Raw genomic sequence first — 16000 nt, 5'->3', positions numbered from 1 at the left:
GAAATAACTGCCACAGAGCAGAATAAAGAAAAAAGAAGGAAAAGAATTGAGGACAGTCCCAGAGACCTCTGGGACAACATTAAACACACCAACATTCAAATGATAGGGGTCCTAGAAGAAGAGAAAAAGAAAGGGTCTGAGAAAATATTTGAAGAGATTGTAGTCAAAAACTTCCCAAACATGGGAAGGGAAATAGTCAAGTCCAGGAAGCTCAGAGAGTCCCATACAGGGTAAACCCAAGGAGAAACATACTGAGACACATATTAATCAAACTATCAAAAATTAAATACAAAGAAAAAATATTAAAAGCAGCAAGGGAAAAGCAACAAACAACATACAAAAGAATTCCTGTAAGGTTAACAGCTGATCTTTCAGCAGAAACTCTGCAAGCCAGAAGGGAGTGGCAGGACCTATTTAAAGTGATGAAAGAGGAAAACCTACAACCAAGATTAGTCTACCCAGCAAGAATCTCATTCAGATTCGACAGAGAAATTAAAACCTTTACAGACAAGCAAAAGATAAGAGAATTCAGCACCACCAAACCAGCTTTATAACAAATGCTAAAGGAACTTCTCTGGACAGGAAACACAAGAGAAGGAACAGACCAATAAAAACGAAACCAAAACAATTAAGAAAATGGTGATATGAACACACATACGTATCAATAATTATGTAATAGGAACATACATACATATCAATAATTACCTTAAATGTGAATGGATTAAATGCTCCAACCGAAAGACACAGACTGGCTGAATGGATACGAAAATAAGATCCATATATATGCTGTCTACAAGAGACCCACTTCAGACCTAAGGACACATACAGACTGAAAGTGAGGGGGTGAAGAAAGATAATCCATGCAAATGGAAAGCAAAAGAAAGCTGGGAGTAGCTATACTCATATCAGACAAAATAGACTTTAAAATAAAGACTATTACAAGAGACAAAGAAGGACACTACATAATGATCAAGGGATCCATCCAAGAAGATAATGTAACAATTGTAAATATTTGTGCACCCAACATAGGAGCACCTAAATACATAAGGCAAATGCCAACAGCCATAAAAGGGAAAATTGACGGTAACAATCACAGTAGGGGACTTAACACCCTGCTTACACCAATGCACAGCTCATCCAAAATGAAAATAAGGAAACACAAGCTTTAAATGACACAGTAGATCAGATGGATTTAATTGATATTTATAGGACAGTCCATCCAAAAATAATAGAATACACTTTCTTCTCAAGTGTTTATGGAATATTCTCCAGAATAGATCATATCTTGGGTCACAAATCAAGCCTCGGTAAATTTAAGAAAATTGAAATCATATCAACTATCTTTTCCGCCCCCAGCGCTATGAGACTAGATAGCAGGAAAAAAACTAAATTACAGGAAAAAAACTAAAAAGTACAAACCCATGGAGGCTAAACAATACACTACAACAATACACTACTAAATAACCAGGAGATCACTGAAGAAATCAAAGAAGAAATCAAAAAATACCTAGAAACAAATGACAATGAAAACACGACGACCCAAAACCTATGGGATACAGCAAAAGCAGTTCTAAGAGGGAAGTTTATAGCTGTACAATCCTACCTCAAGAAACAAGAAAAATCTCAAATAAACAACGTAACCTTACATCTAAAGCAATTAGAGAAAGAAGAATTAAAAAAACCCAAAGTTAGCAGAAGGCAAGAAATCATAAAGGTCAGATCAGAAGTAAATGAAAAAGAAACAAAACAATAGCAAAGATCAATAAAACTAAAAGCTGGTTCTTTAAGAAGATAAAATCGTTAAACCATTAGCCAGACTCATCAGGAAAAAGGAGAAGACATAAATCAAAAGAATTAGAAATGAAAAAGGAAAAGTAACAAGTGACACTGCAGAAATGCAAAGGATCATGACAGACAACTACAGACAGCTATATGCCAATAAAATGGATAACCTAGAAGAAATGGACAAATTCTTAGAAAAGTACAACCCTCCAAGACTGAACCAGGAAGAAATAGAAAATATGAACAGACCAATCACAAGCACTGAAATTGAAACTGTGATTAAAAATCTTCCAACAAACAAAAGCCCAGGATCAGGTGGCTTCACAGGTGAATTCTATCAAACATTTAGAGAAGAGCTAACACCTATCCTTCTCAAACTCTTCCAAAATATAGCACAGGGAGGAAGACTCCCAAACTCATTCTATGAGGCCACCATCACCAGATACCAAAACCAGACAAAGATGTCACAAAAAAGAAAACTACAGGCCAGTATCACTGATGAACATAGGTGCAAAAATCCTCAACAAAATACTAGCAAACAGAATCCAACAGCACATTTAAAGGATCATACACCATGATCAAGTGGGGTTTTTCCCAGGAATGCAAGGATTCTTTAATATATGCAAATCAGTCAGTGTGATACACCATATTAACAAACTGAAGGATAAAAACCATATGATAATCTCCATAGATGCAGAAAAAGCTTTTGACAAAATTCAACACCCATTTATGATAAAAACTCTCCAGAAATTGGGCATAGAGGGAATCTACGTCAACATAATAAAGGCCATATATGACAAACCCACAGCCAACATCATTCTCAGTGGTGAAAAACTGAAGCCATTTCCTCTAAGATCAGGAACAAGACAAGGGTGCCCACTCTCTCCACTGTTATTCAACTGAGTTTTCAAAGCTTTCGCCACAGCAGTCAGAGAAGAAAAAGAAAGAAAAGGAATCCAAATCAGAAAAGAAGTAGTGAAGCTGTCACTGTTTGCAGATGACATGATACTATACACAGAGAATCCTAAAGATACCACCAGAAAACTACTATAGAGCTAATCAGTGAATTTGGTTAAGTAGCAGGATACAAAAGTAATGCACAGAAATCTCTTGCATTCCTATACACTAACAACAAAAAATCAGAAAGAAAAATTAAGGAAACACTCCCATTTACCATTGGAACAAAAAGAATAAAGTACCTAAGAATAAACTGACCTAAGGAGAGAAAAGACCTGTATGCAGAGAACTGTAAGACGCTGATGAAAGAAATCAAAGATGATACAAACAGATGGAGAGATACACCATGTTCTTGGATTGGAAGAATCAACATTTTGAAAATGACTGTACTACCCAAAGCAATCTACAGATTCAATGCAATCCCTATCAAACTACCAATGGGGGCCTTCCCTGGTGGTGGGCAGTGGTTGAGAGTCTGCCTGCCGATGCAGGGGACACGGATTCATGCCCCAGTCCGGGAAGATCCCACATGCCGCGGAGCAGCTGGCCCTGTGAGCCATGGCCGCTGAGCCTGCGTGTCCAGAGCCTGTGCTCCACAACGGGAGAGGCCACAACAGTGAGAGGCCCGCGTACCGCAAAAAAAAAATAAATAAATAAACTGTTTAGCAATCAAACTACCAATGGCATTTTTCACAGAACTAGAACAAAAAATTTTACAATTCGTATGGAGACAAAAAAGACCCCAAATAGCCAAAGCAATCTTGAGAAAGAAAAAGGGAGCTGGAGGAATCAGCCTCCCTCACTTCAGACTATACTACAAAACTACAGGAATCAAGACAGTATGGTACTGGCACAAAAACAGAAATATAGATCAATGGAACAGGATAGAAAGCCCAGAGATAGAAAACCCACACACCTATGGTCACCTTATCTTTGACAAAGGAAGCAAGAATATACAGTGGAGAAAAGACAGCCTCTTCAATAAGTAGTGCTGGGAAAACTGGACAGCTACATGTAAAAGAATGAATTTAGAACACTTCCTAACACCGTACACAAAAATAAACTCAAAAAGGATTAAAGACCTAAATGTAAGGCCAGACACTACAAAACTCTTAGAGGAAAACAGAGGCAGAACACTCTGTGACATAAATCACAACAAGATCCTTTTTGACCCACCTCCTAGAGTAATGGAAAAAGAAACAAAAGTAAACAAATGGGTCCTAATGAAACTTAAAAGCTTTTGCACAGCAAAGGAAACCATAAACTAGACAAAAAAACAACCCTCAGAGTGGGAGAAAATATTTTCAAACAAAGCAACTGACAGGATTAATCTCCAAAATATACGAGCAGTTCATGCAGCTCAATAACAAAAAAACAAACAACCCAATCCAAAAATGGGCAGAAGAGCTAAATAGACATTTCTCCAAAGAAGATATACAGATTGCCAACAAACACATGAAAGAATGCTCAACATCATTAATCATTAGAGAAATGCAAATCAAAACTACAACGAGATATCATCTCACACCGGTCAGAATGGCCATCATCAAAAAATCTAGAAACAATAAATGCTGGAGAGGGTGTGGAGAGAAGGGAACCCTCTTGCACTGTTGGTGAGAATGTAAATTGATGAGCCATTATGGAGAACAGTATGGAGGTTCCTTAAAAAACTAAAAGTAGAGCTACCATATGACCCAGCAATCCCACTACTGGGCATATACCCTGAGAAAACTGTAATTCAGGAGCAGACATGTCACACAATGTTCACTGCAGCATTAATTACAATAAATAGCCAGGACATGGAAGCACCCTAAATGTCCATCAACAGATGAATGGATAAAGAAGATGTGGCACATATGTACAGTGGAATATTACTCAGCCATACAAAGAAACGAAATTGAGTTATTTGTTGTGAGGTAGATGGATGGACCTAGAGTCTGTCATACAGAGTGAAGTAAGTCAGAAAGAGAAAAACAAATACCGTATGCTAACGCGTATATATGGAATCTAAAAGAAAAAACAATGGTTCTGAAGAACCTAGTGGCAGGACAGGAATAAAGACGCACGCAGACGCAGAGAATGGACTTGAGGACACGGGGCTGGGGGAGAAGCTGGGACAAAGTGAGAGAGTGGCATTGACATAATATACACTACCAAATGTAAAATAGATAGCTAGTGGGAAACAGCTGCATAGCACAGGGAGATCAGCTAGGTGCTTTTACCACCTAGAGGGGTGGGATAGGGAGGGTGGGAGGAAGACGCAAGAGGGAGGGGATATTGGGATATATGTATACATATAGCTGATTCTCTTTGTTATACAGCAGAAACTAACACTACATTGTAAAGCAATTATGCTCCAATAAAGATGTAAAAGAAACAAAAAAAGGTCACTTGGTGACCTTGACAAGATTTGCTTTATAGAGTAGTAGTATGGGCAAAGCTTGGAGATCGGAGAATGAGAGGTAAGAAAATTGGGATAGGTATTATGAAGTGGGAGCAGAAAATTGGGACTGGAAAAGGATGTGAGATTAAGAGAGGAATTTGTTTGGTTTTACTTCCTAAACTTTTATTTATTTTCTGAACCTTCTAGATGAGCATTATTTCTTTGGATGTTTGGAGTTAGGAAATCTCCGTACAGTGTTATTTTTATTTTTAAAAAGCAATAACGGAGGAAAATGTCTTCTTCTGTGATTAATTGCCAGGTTTCTCAAAGGCTAAACCTATTATAATTAATATGATCATTTCAATATTGATGAACAGTCAATAGAAAGAAATGTAGGAGTGCATTTTCTTGAACATGTTGACTTCCTTTAATGCTTGACAGTTTCAAACCCTGAAAGTGAAATTGCTTTGGAGCTGGAATGCTCCATTCAGCAGTTTTATTCCAATATTCCCCTTTTTATAAATACAAATGATTAAATGATGACAAAATTTACAAAACAGAAGACAAGTTGGCCTCTTGAAATACGTCTCTGTAAATACTGTGAATTGCCTATATGTAAATATCAACCTCAATCTGAAAAAAATGATACACAGAATAATTTTGCAAAAAAGAGAGGAATAACCTTTTTCCAATTAAAAATGTGTTACACTTATGGAATCTAGTCTGTCACTTTAAGCCAAAAATAGTAATTTTAAAAATTACAGCTCTCAATTCAGTACAGAATATTTGGCTTTTCTGTAATACTTCTCATAAGTATTATAATGATTATTATTCTCTATTTGTGGCTTTTACTTTCCGTAGATGTTCTTTTTGTTACCACAAGACAGTTATGTAGTTATTTCATTCCATTACAGTTAGTGTCTTAGTTTAGAGACCTGTCTTTTAGAACAAGAAGAGGCTAATTCAATTTTTGCCTTTGTATTTATTGTTTAATTATTCCAAGGCTAAGGAGATAAACAGTAGAGATTGTTACATCTTTGTTTATAAATTAAAAACATTAGACATAGGCATTACCTTCCAGGGTGTTTGCTTTAAAACATTCTGAAAAGAAAGGCTATAACCATAGATGGTAGTTGTTAATACACACACACAATTCATAATCACAAAAAGGTTTTTTCCTCAGCTGTAACTTTTACATACAATATTAATATATCCCTTGGAGGCTTTGAGAAAGTACTCTGGAGAAATTAACCAGTGCTTGGGACTATGGCCTCTAACGTTTTTTAACATGGTATATATGTCCTAGGTAACCTAAAGTAGTCTTGCCCAGCTAAAGGAGGTGTATCCACTCTGAACTTCATGCTTCTGGAAGAAACTTTTATTTTCTACAAATAAGTCATACTAACCATGCTTAAATTTTCAGTCTTTATCACATAATCCTACATCAAAAGATAACCTACAAGACCCCACTGCCAACAACAGATGAATTCCAGTTTCTTATCTGAACCACACAACCAGAAAATTACTTCAGTGACTGTTACTCAGTTCTTCAAAGAATGGGACATAACTCATGCCATTCTAAATGCATGGAAGAGGTGTTATTCCCTTACATATAATGGGTTCCTTATAGTATTCAAGTTTGAGCCTCTCACAGAACCCTGGTTGTGAAAGTCTGATAGACGATTCAACTTGATACATAAGGGACATATTAATTATTGATTTTATTGAGAGCCAGTATTATCTTTAAAATAACTTTTAAATCAACCTAAGCTGTTTTGGACTCTCCAAATTCTTTCCCCTCGGATTAAGCTAATTTAAAACTTTCTATTTTAACTGATATTCTGGGTCTCTTAAGAGAAACTTGTACATTGTTATGGCACCTTTTTTTTTTTTTTCCTGAATTTAAGGATTCTATCCTCTTCTGCCTTGCCCCCAAAGGCAAAAATTGAACGTCATTAAGCTTTTTTATCCTTAGGGTAGTAAAATGGGTTTTAAAAAAAATACAAAGGGAAGTAGTATACCATGAACCTGTAAGAAATGCATAATTATATTGGTCTTAAATTATGGCAAACCTAATAAGGAAAAATTTTGTGCATATGTACATTCTCTGGTGGTAGGAAAAGTATTTACTAATGAATTTAAGCCATAACTATACATGCAAAAATGTGTCATGCTCTTTTGTTATTTTGGGTAGTCTTGTCAACTTTATTCTAATATATTGCAAAATAAAGCAAGCACATATTAGAATGAAGAATTGATATGTGGATGTTCACCCACAAATAATGTGACTGTCATTTTATAAGCACCGTTAGAGTATTTATTTTTAAAAGACAACATCCAAACCCTAATTATGATGTTTAAAAAATAAGATAACTTTTGATTTTAGGTAGCAGTGATGGCTCTGAACTAAGTGAAGAGACTTCATGGCCTGCTTTTGAAAGGTAAGAAAAATTGCCCATTTAAACTATTTTGAGTTTATTTTGTCTATTTAAAGTATGTGATAATGTGAATTTAAAGACATAATATTTATTACATATCTCCAAGGGACTATTTTAGGCTTCCTGCTGGTGGCAAAAAAAAAAAAAAAGTTAATATTTAAGCCTGGAATTTAGTGTTATCTAGTAAAGACATGTTTATTTGGAGACTTGACACATATATTTGAATTTTAGTACATTTTAAATTGTAACTGAAAAATAATAATAACCAATCACAGCTTACCTACATATGTGTACCAAAAAAATTATTTCCTTAAATTATGGTTCATTTAAGTAATTTTAAGGCATTTAGTGGAGTGGTCAACTTCATTCATTCTCAGTTAATTTGTCAAGAGCAAAATGACTTAGTAAATTTTAAATTATACTGTAAGTAAAGCAGCTAAAAGTTTGAATTTAAATTGTCATTAATTCAAAGTTTGCACAAAGCACACAGATTTGTACTGAAATAATGTAAGTCATGTTCTGTTTTCTTTTCCTTGATGCTTTAAGCTGTAAGATCTGTCATCTGCTTGTGGCAAATACGCCATATTGATCTTCCAAAATAAGATTTTTCTAAAAATGTAGTCAAACAGTGCAAATAATTGTTATTTAAAAAATATCCATTAGAATTTTACTGTCTTTGACCATTTCCATTCTGCCATTGTCATATTAAGATACTTGAATCATGAGCAAAATAATTGCTCCCTTTTGTATATAAACTAAGCAATCTAAGTTTCTAAGCAACAAGATTAGATTGAATTTTGAATGTCATGTTAAAATTGATGAAGTTGAATATATTTAGTTACCTAACTCCCTGTCAGTCACTTTTTAATAGAAAACAATTATACTAACTATATATTTGAAATTGAACTATACATACTTGAATTGGTTAATTTCATGATGTAACTGGAAAATTAGATCCTTGCTCTTGAAACTTAATAAAGATTTCTCACCATTATGTGATTAAGATTTTACTTGCAAATCTAATATTTCAAACTACTTTTGAACCTTTGTACTCCAATTGTCAGTGTTCCTAAGTTTTGTTCTCTTTGTTTTGGGGGATTTTTAACAATTTGTTTTTACATATTATTTCTCTTTCAACTTTTTCTTTCAATCTCTTTATTTGGGTTTGCCTGAAACAGGAAAAACACAAGAGTTGCCTCTGGCTTGCTGTCTGTACAAATTGTCTTATTAGTTCTTTCCCTCTAATAAGAACATAATGTCATCAGATGTTGATTTCAGAGTGTACTGTATTTAGGTAAGAAACATTGATGAACAGAATTGTTCCTCATATCGCATGAGTTATGAGCGAGTAACCAGAATGGTGTTGTGTTAAATAATCTGTTCTTATCCCAGCAGGTCACTTATGAAGATGGTATTTAACACTATTAACCTTCACATCTCAAAACAGTGTTTTTCTTTTGACAGAAGTTTTGCTTTGCAGATATTTGCAGCCAAAAACATGTACTGTGCTTGTGCCAAGTTTAAATCAGTGGCTCTTGGGACATTTTGAGAGCAAATTAATGCTGCCCAGCAAGACTCAGACATGAAATTTTAAGAAGTGAATAAAGAACTAGGATTTAAAATGCTACCTGTGGATAGTGAACTTCGAAAATAGAGAGACATCAAATATGTTGCCCCTTAAGTTGCTAAAATAATACTTTCTGTTTTAAATATCATTTATCAACAGTGCTAGTTTTGGCTTTTCCTAGGCAAAGAAGTAACAGTGTTTCTGTGTGTGTGTGTGTGTGTGTGTGTGTGTGTGTGTGTGTGTGTTTATTTCCTTTGTTAAGTATCACATGCCATTTTGGATGAATATTAACTCATACCATTTTTATCATTTATTGGCTTTATCGTGTATTCATTTTAATTGATGTGGAAATAGAAGACTGCCTTATTTATTACTCAGTTCATCTCTTTTGGTAGTTTTCTTGGATTTAATATAAAAGAAAGGAAAATAAGGTGTTTAAGCCACATTACTTTTTTTTTTTTTTGCGGTACGCGGGCCTCTCACTGTTGTGGCCTCTCCCGTTGCGGAGCACAGGCTTCGGACGCGCAGGCTCAGCGGCCATGGCTCACGGGCCCAGCCGCTCCGCGGCATGTGGGATCCTCCCGGACCAGGGCACGAACCCGTGTCCCCTGCATCAGCAGGCGGACTCTCAACCACTGCGCCACCACGGAAGCCCTAAGCCAAATTACTTTTAAGTTTATAGGTCACATTGCTTTTAGCTGTCTTTATAGGGGCATACAATAAAAATTTATTGTTATATAAATCCAGGTGTCATATTTAAAGTGGAATCCAAGAACTGGAATATGAACAAAAGGATATTTTAAGTATTTTTCAGGCTTTGATAGTGTTTGGTTATAAATACCTCTTTAATTATTTTAGCAGATTTGTGAAAGTGAATGTATATAAATATATGGTTCGAACTAATAAGCACCTTTAAGTATTTATAGTCAATAGTAGAAGAAAAAAATAATTGAAATTTATGCTGTATGCTTTAAAAAAAGAAAGAGGAGCAATCACATACTATCCTTTCGTAGGATTTAGAAAGCTGTATTACACAAAGAAATTATTATGCTGTTCTAGGTTATTGATGATGATTGTGTGAGTAAAAGTAATATATACAATTTATAATGGAATCCAACAGGAACAGATTATACCATTCTCTCGGCCCGGTGACAAGAGTGGCACGAAATGGCTATCGAAGCCACGTGAAGGCCAGCAGGTACAATTCCCCTGCATTCAGGGGTCACAGAACTCCCCTCTGGTGTTGGTGATTGGCTTACTCGGGTGTGGTCTCACATTATTTCTGTTCTTTCTCAACTAATTGGTTTAAAAACTAAACAAAATGCCCATGAAAACTTTCTTTCCAAGATTTAATCTAGAGATAAATTTGAACTGTTCTTTCTGATCCCAGAGCTAATTGCTAGAACTTGCATCTTTATGTCAACATTTTTAAATAATTCCAAATCTGTAGCTTTTTAACTGCACAGGTCTTTCTAATGTTGCTGATTATTGGATAAGCAGTACAAAAATCCACTTGTTATTCAAGGCTGCAATCAAAGAATTTACTACATTCAATTTATCTTTTTTAAGAATTTTTCAGGTTAACTTCAGGTCCTGAATTTAGACAAGTCTTTTTTATTAAATAATATTTCTGTGTTTAAACTCATGTTCATTCAGTTATTTATCTTGTTAAACCTGGTCTCTTTCTGCACTACATTAGCTGCAGAAGAAAATAAGTATGGTAGATTGATTGGGGGCTAGAGGTTAACAGTAATGGATAATCCACCAATTCTCATAATACAACAAAATAGCAGACTTTAAAGTTAATTTTATGTCAGTTTAATGGTGTCTAATCTCCTTGAATATATACCTCCTTGAATATAAATAGCTCCAGCATGAAATTTCTAGTGGTTTCTAAGTTTTTAAGTCACTTTGAAGACACCTAAATAATAAAAAAGGGATAAACTTGCAAACTTCAGGTTTCTTCAGTGTTGTAGCAATTCTGCAGCTCATGTCAAATGACCGGAGGAATGACAGATTTTTTTTTTTTAATCAGTGTGTATGTTTTAATTGACTTATATAGGAATTGTTCTTATTTTAACTGTTGGACCTTAAATGAGTTGGGGAGAGATATTTAGATGTTTGATTATTATTTTGTGACGGTTTTCTTAAGATACAAGAAAAAGAAATCTTGAGTTTGGAGTTATTCCTCTCTTGGAGAGCTGTTAAGCTATAATCACTTAGATGCATTGATGACATTAAAATGTCATTAAATTTTATTGCAGAAAGTTGGTTTTTTAAATATGTTGTTAATCGCCTTCATTACTTCTTTCACCTATTTTAGAATTAAGCATGGATTTTCTTTTGCTTTTTTCCTTTTGATTCTGCTATTTTTATTTTGAGTTTTATATGCTTAAATACTTTTAACAAATAGAATCCTCATCTCTCCCACTAGGACTTAAGTTTCTTCTACTGGGGAAAAAAAGACTTCAGCAGTGCTGCAGTGTGGCATGTTAAGAAGAAAAGTCTTAAATCCCTAATTTAATCTTTACTAGGGTGAATCTCTGTATTCTTTCTAAATTATACTTGTTCAAATATGCAATAAAATGTGTTTTTTAACCATCTGCTGACTTCAGTAACTTCTGTTAATTTTGTGACAGCTTACAAATTTCAGATCAGTAAGCCTTTATAATTGTCAGTGTCTTCTTATTCTGAATAAAGTAACAGTTTTAAAATTAAGAATAATTACATTTTATTTAAGTACCTACTTGATAATCACTAAAGCGCTTATATGTTCTTTTCTTCATTTCATTATTATAGTTCTGCAGAATCAGAAGATTTGGCAGTACATTTATATCCAGGAGCTGTTACTATTCAAGGTGTTCTCAGGAGAAAAACTCTGTTAAAAGAAGGCAAAAAGCCTACAGTAAGAATTTAATATATTTTAATACACATTCTAAAATTAAGCAAATGAATAGGACCCTAAAAAATATGAAGACAGTTGAAATAAAATATATTTCAGATATATAATACACCTGAAATAATTTAAGATACACCTTTGCCTCACAATGTTATTTAATTTAAAGTGTTATTATACCTGCCATATAGATTTTGGTTAAATCATACATTTTGGGTGTTTAAATCAAGATGCTCCTGTACTTCTCTTTGCTTCCTATTATAGTTTTTAGAGAACCTTGAAAATATATCCCGTTAAGAAGTATTTTAAGTAGTTAAGTTTAGAAGAAATAGAAAACAGAGTGACAACCCTAAAAAATAGAATTCAACCAATTTTGTTTGGTCAGTCCTAAGTAGAATGTATTGAGTGGACGTGATAAGAATATTTGAGATAAAGATATCAGAAGTGATGAAACTCGAAGCTAAGGTGGTGGAAGTGAAGTGGAGCTAAAGATATTTGGCACTGAGAAGGCAGAGTGACTGAGAAGCCAGTAGCATTTGTGTAGTATATTCATGTGTCTGTCCTCTCCAGGTAGCATCTTGGACGAAATATTGGGCAGCTTTGTGTGGGACACAACTTTTCTACTATGCTGCCAAATCTCTAAAGGCTACAGAAAGAAAACATGTAAGTATTCCTGTTCCAAGTTGTTAGCATAGTTTCACAGCCTCTTCATGGTTGTAAAGAAAGTAGGTCTAAGGCGATGCAAGGGTTTGGGTTTTTTCCCACATTCTAATCGAGAAGTTCTTACACTTTCCTTGTTGGAATATTATAATGGAATTATTTTTGTTTAGTAAGACCATTCCAAGGAGGGTCTTGGAACAACTTCCATATTTTGTAGTTTCTTTTTTGAATGCTATTTTTCCATTGCAAATGTCAAAACTGCACACTACAAGTATCTATCTTCACTTCCAAGCCCTCTCAAACCTGGGTTTTTTGGGTCAGAAAATGGTTGAAAACTATCACCTTAGAGTCTCGTTTCCTAATTTGTAAAATATGAAAAATTCGGACAAGCATCTCTGGTTCTTTCCACCTCAGTCTCTGTTTGAGTGATTTTCCCAGCAGTGAAGAGGAATAATAGTTACTAAGGTTACTATGATCACCTTCTTGTGTTTAAAAGAAGCTTTGAAATGCTCTTTTCTCCAGATGTAGAATCTTCCTATAAATCTTTTTTTTGCATGCTGTTTTTTCTATGCCAGTGATACAGTATTTGAAAATGGAAAACTAAGTTTTCATTTTCCATGTTGCGTTAACACAGTCCCCTGGAGAAGAATTTTATTTCTAAATTGTGTATTTGGGGGGGGCGGAATTAAGTGGTTTACCATACTGAGGAAAGGTAAGCCACTGAAAAAAAAAAATTAAGTTCTTTTACTACTTATACATTACCCAGTGATACTGCATAATTCAGAGAAGCCCTTCTTTTTTTTTTGGAGGGGTGGGGCGGGGGAGGGCATTTATCACTTCGTGTTTTTTTATTCTAACAATGGCTCTTAAAAACTATAACACACACACATTACTTGTATACATTTTAATATCGGGTATTACTTCACCAAACACTTTGACTAAATTTACTGGGATTCAGTGTTTTTTTGTTTGTTTTGTTGTTGTTTTGTTTTGTTTTGTTCCTTTTAGTAAGAATAATCCCTAGTTTGAAGTTTGGTTGGATGAGGCCAGTTACAAGTTCAACTTCAGACATTATCATTAGAGAAACTTTTCTTTATTCTCACAGTTTTAGCCCTTTAATCACACCAGGGGTAGAGAAGAATACATTTTTGGTTTAAATGAATGTGGGAAGTGCCATATGATAGCATCACCTACCTTTCCTTATCAGCCATACCCATACCTTGTCACTGTCCTGAATTTCATGTTAATCATTGTCTTGCTTTTCTTTAGAGTTTACCATATATGTTTCCTTAAACAGTACATTGTGTCATTCTTTAATTGTACCTGAATGGAATCATATAAATTCTTGAGCACTGACTTTTTTGCTCACTATTATGTTATAATTATCTAGATATAGTCCTCACATTGAGGTGAAGGACTGTTTTTTGTATTCTAGTCAAATTGACTATAATGCCCACATACCTGACAAAGCTACAGTTTAGTTTCACTAGAATGTTTTACAGAGTAATTGCCTCTGGTTAGTACAGCTGTACTCAAAGGAGGGGAAGAAAAAAAAAGGTTGATATAGCTAAATTAAATTGTCATCTTCAGATATAGTTAACTGTTCACTTAGCCACTTCCAGAGACTTGGCTGGATTTCACTTATTATAAAGAAGTTGACTATTATAAAGAAGTAAAATGTATAAGGTAAATTTTTTTTTGTTTTTTCCTAACTTTAATTGGAAAGAAGCCAAATTAGAGAATTGATTAAATAACTGAATTTGTCCTCTAATACATATGTTAAATATCTTTTTGTGTTTGGCATTGGTACTTATACACAGAGAATAATAACATGCTAGTTTGGGCTTTTAATTATATGAAGTGATAAATAATGCATATGAAATGTTTAGAAATTAGAGCATAGTGGGCTGTGAAGGGAGCCCAACTGAGTGCTGAGGAAATGGACTGTATTCCTCATCTTTTCTAGTTTAAACTGTTAAGATTAAAGAAAATTATAAGAACAAAATAGAGTATAGAGACAAGTTCATGTTTATATTTAGTATCAATTTTAGGATAGAAAAGATAGGGCACAGAACTAAAAGCAATGAAGGAAAAAAATTTTAATCATTTTCAAACAGTTAAAATACAAATTGGAAGAAAATATTGGCTATACATAAGCAATAGATAAGGGATTAAAATCTTTTATATAAACACAGCACCATCTATGTAGTGTTCTTGCCAAAAATTTAACCTGAATTTAATCATGAAGAAACAATTAAACCCACATTGTGGAACATTCCTATAAGACAACTGGCTTGGATTCTTAAGACCAAAATTTGGCAGATGGAATAGGGTAGGGGGACAGAAGGACTGTTCTAGATTAAGAGAAACTAAAGAGTCTTGACAGCTAAATGCAATGTATGTACCTTGGTTTAATCTTGGAGGAAGTTTTTTTAAGCTATAAAGCTCATAATTAGGACAATCAAAGAAATTGTAATATGGACTTTATATGATCGTGACTGTTAAATTTCTTGAATATGTTACATTGTGGTTATATAGTAATATATTCTTAGGAGATACATGTTGAAATATTTAGAGTCCAATGTTATGTGTGCAGCTTACATTTAAATGTTTGAAGAGATCAAGCAAATGCAAAATGTAGATATATGGGTAATCATTGTAGCATTGTTTCAACTTCTCTGTAGTTTGAACCTTTTCAAAATTAAAAGCTGGAGGAGGAAAAAGAGTCACTAATGAAAGTATACCTGTTCATATATATATAAATAAATGCGGGAGGAGGAAATCTGGAAGCCTACACCTCTATGTTTTATTGCTCTCTAAAGTATGAATGTTTTTGCCTGTGAGGAGCAGAGCAGACTTGGGAAGAGAGAATAACTGGGAAGAAAGGAGGGGGACTATGGTTTTATTATGTCTATATTTTTGAATGTTTTAAGATGAAAACATTCACTGTAAAATTATTTTTAATTGAAGTGTATTCATTATAAAAAATTTTTTGCAGATATGTTTGAGCCTATCTCTGCATAGTAATGAGTGAATAAATACTGTTTGATAAGTTAAATTTTAAAAACCAAGGCTACACCTGAAAAAGAAATCTGTAACCTATATAAAGACCTTCCACAACTCAGTAAGAATAAAACAACAGTAGAAAAATGGAATAGGGAGATAAAGAAGGTGAAATATAAATGGTTAATGAACATGAAAAGGTGATGAACCTCACTAGGTATCAAAAACACAGATTAAAGAAGATGCCCCTTTTTTTGGCCATTAGGCAGAAATTTTAATGATTGATAATATAACACTAGCCGGGATGTAGGGAA

General features: G+C 34.2%; 1 protein-coding gene across 2 annotated transcripts in view; it reads left to right on the top strand.

Annotated features, from left to right (window-relative positions):
• The window catches only part of RALGPS2 (Ral GEF with PH domain and SH3 binding motif 2), a 155432-nt gene that overhangs the window by 128792 nt on the left and 10640 nt on the right, over window positions 1–16000 (top strand). Inside the window, exons 13-16 of one of the 2 annotated variants that reach the window (XM_007448528.1) lie at window positions 7509–7563; window positions 10248–10325; window positions 11927–12032; window positions 12594–12686. In XM_007448528.1, the coding sequence (XP_007448590.1) occupies window positions 7509–7563; window positions 10248–10325; window positions 11927–12032; window positions 12594–12686 (332 nt within the window). The remainder of the gene's footprint in view (window positions 1–7508; window positions 7564–10247; window positions 10326–11926; window positions 12033–12593; window positions 12687–16000) is intronic. The other variant, XM_007448529.1, reaches the window with a different exon arrangement.

The sequence above is a fragment of the Lipotes vexillifer genome, unplaced genomic scaffold, assembly GCF_000442215.2.
Source record: "Lipotes vexillifer unplaced genomic scaffold, Lipotes_vexillifer_v1.1 scaffold76, whole genome shotgun sequence".
In the NCBI taxonomy this organism is placed as follows: Eukaryota; Metazoa; Chordata; class Mammalia; order Artiodactyla; family Lipotidae; genus Lipotes; species Lipotes vexillifer.
This window is presented reverse-complemented; position numbering and strand designations above follow the sequence as displayed.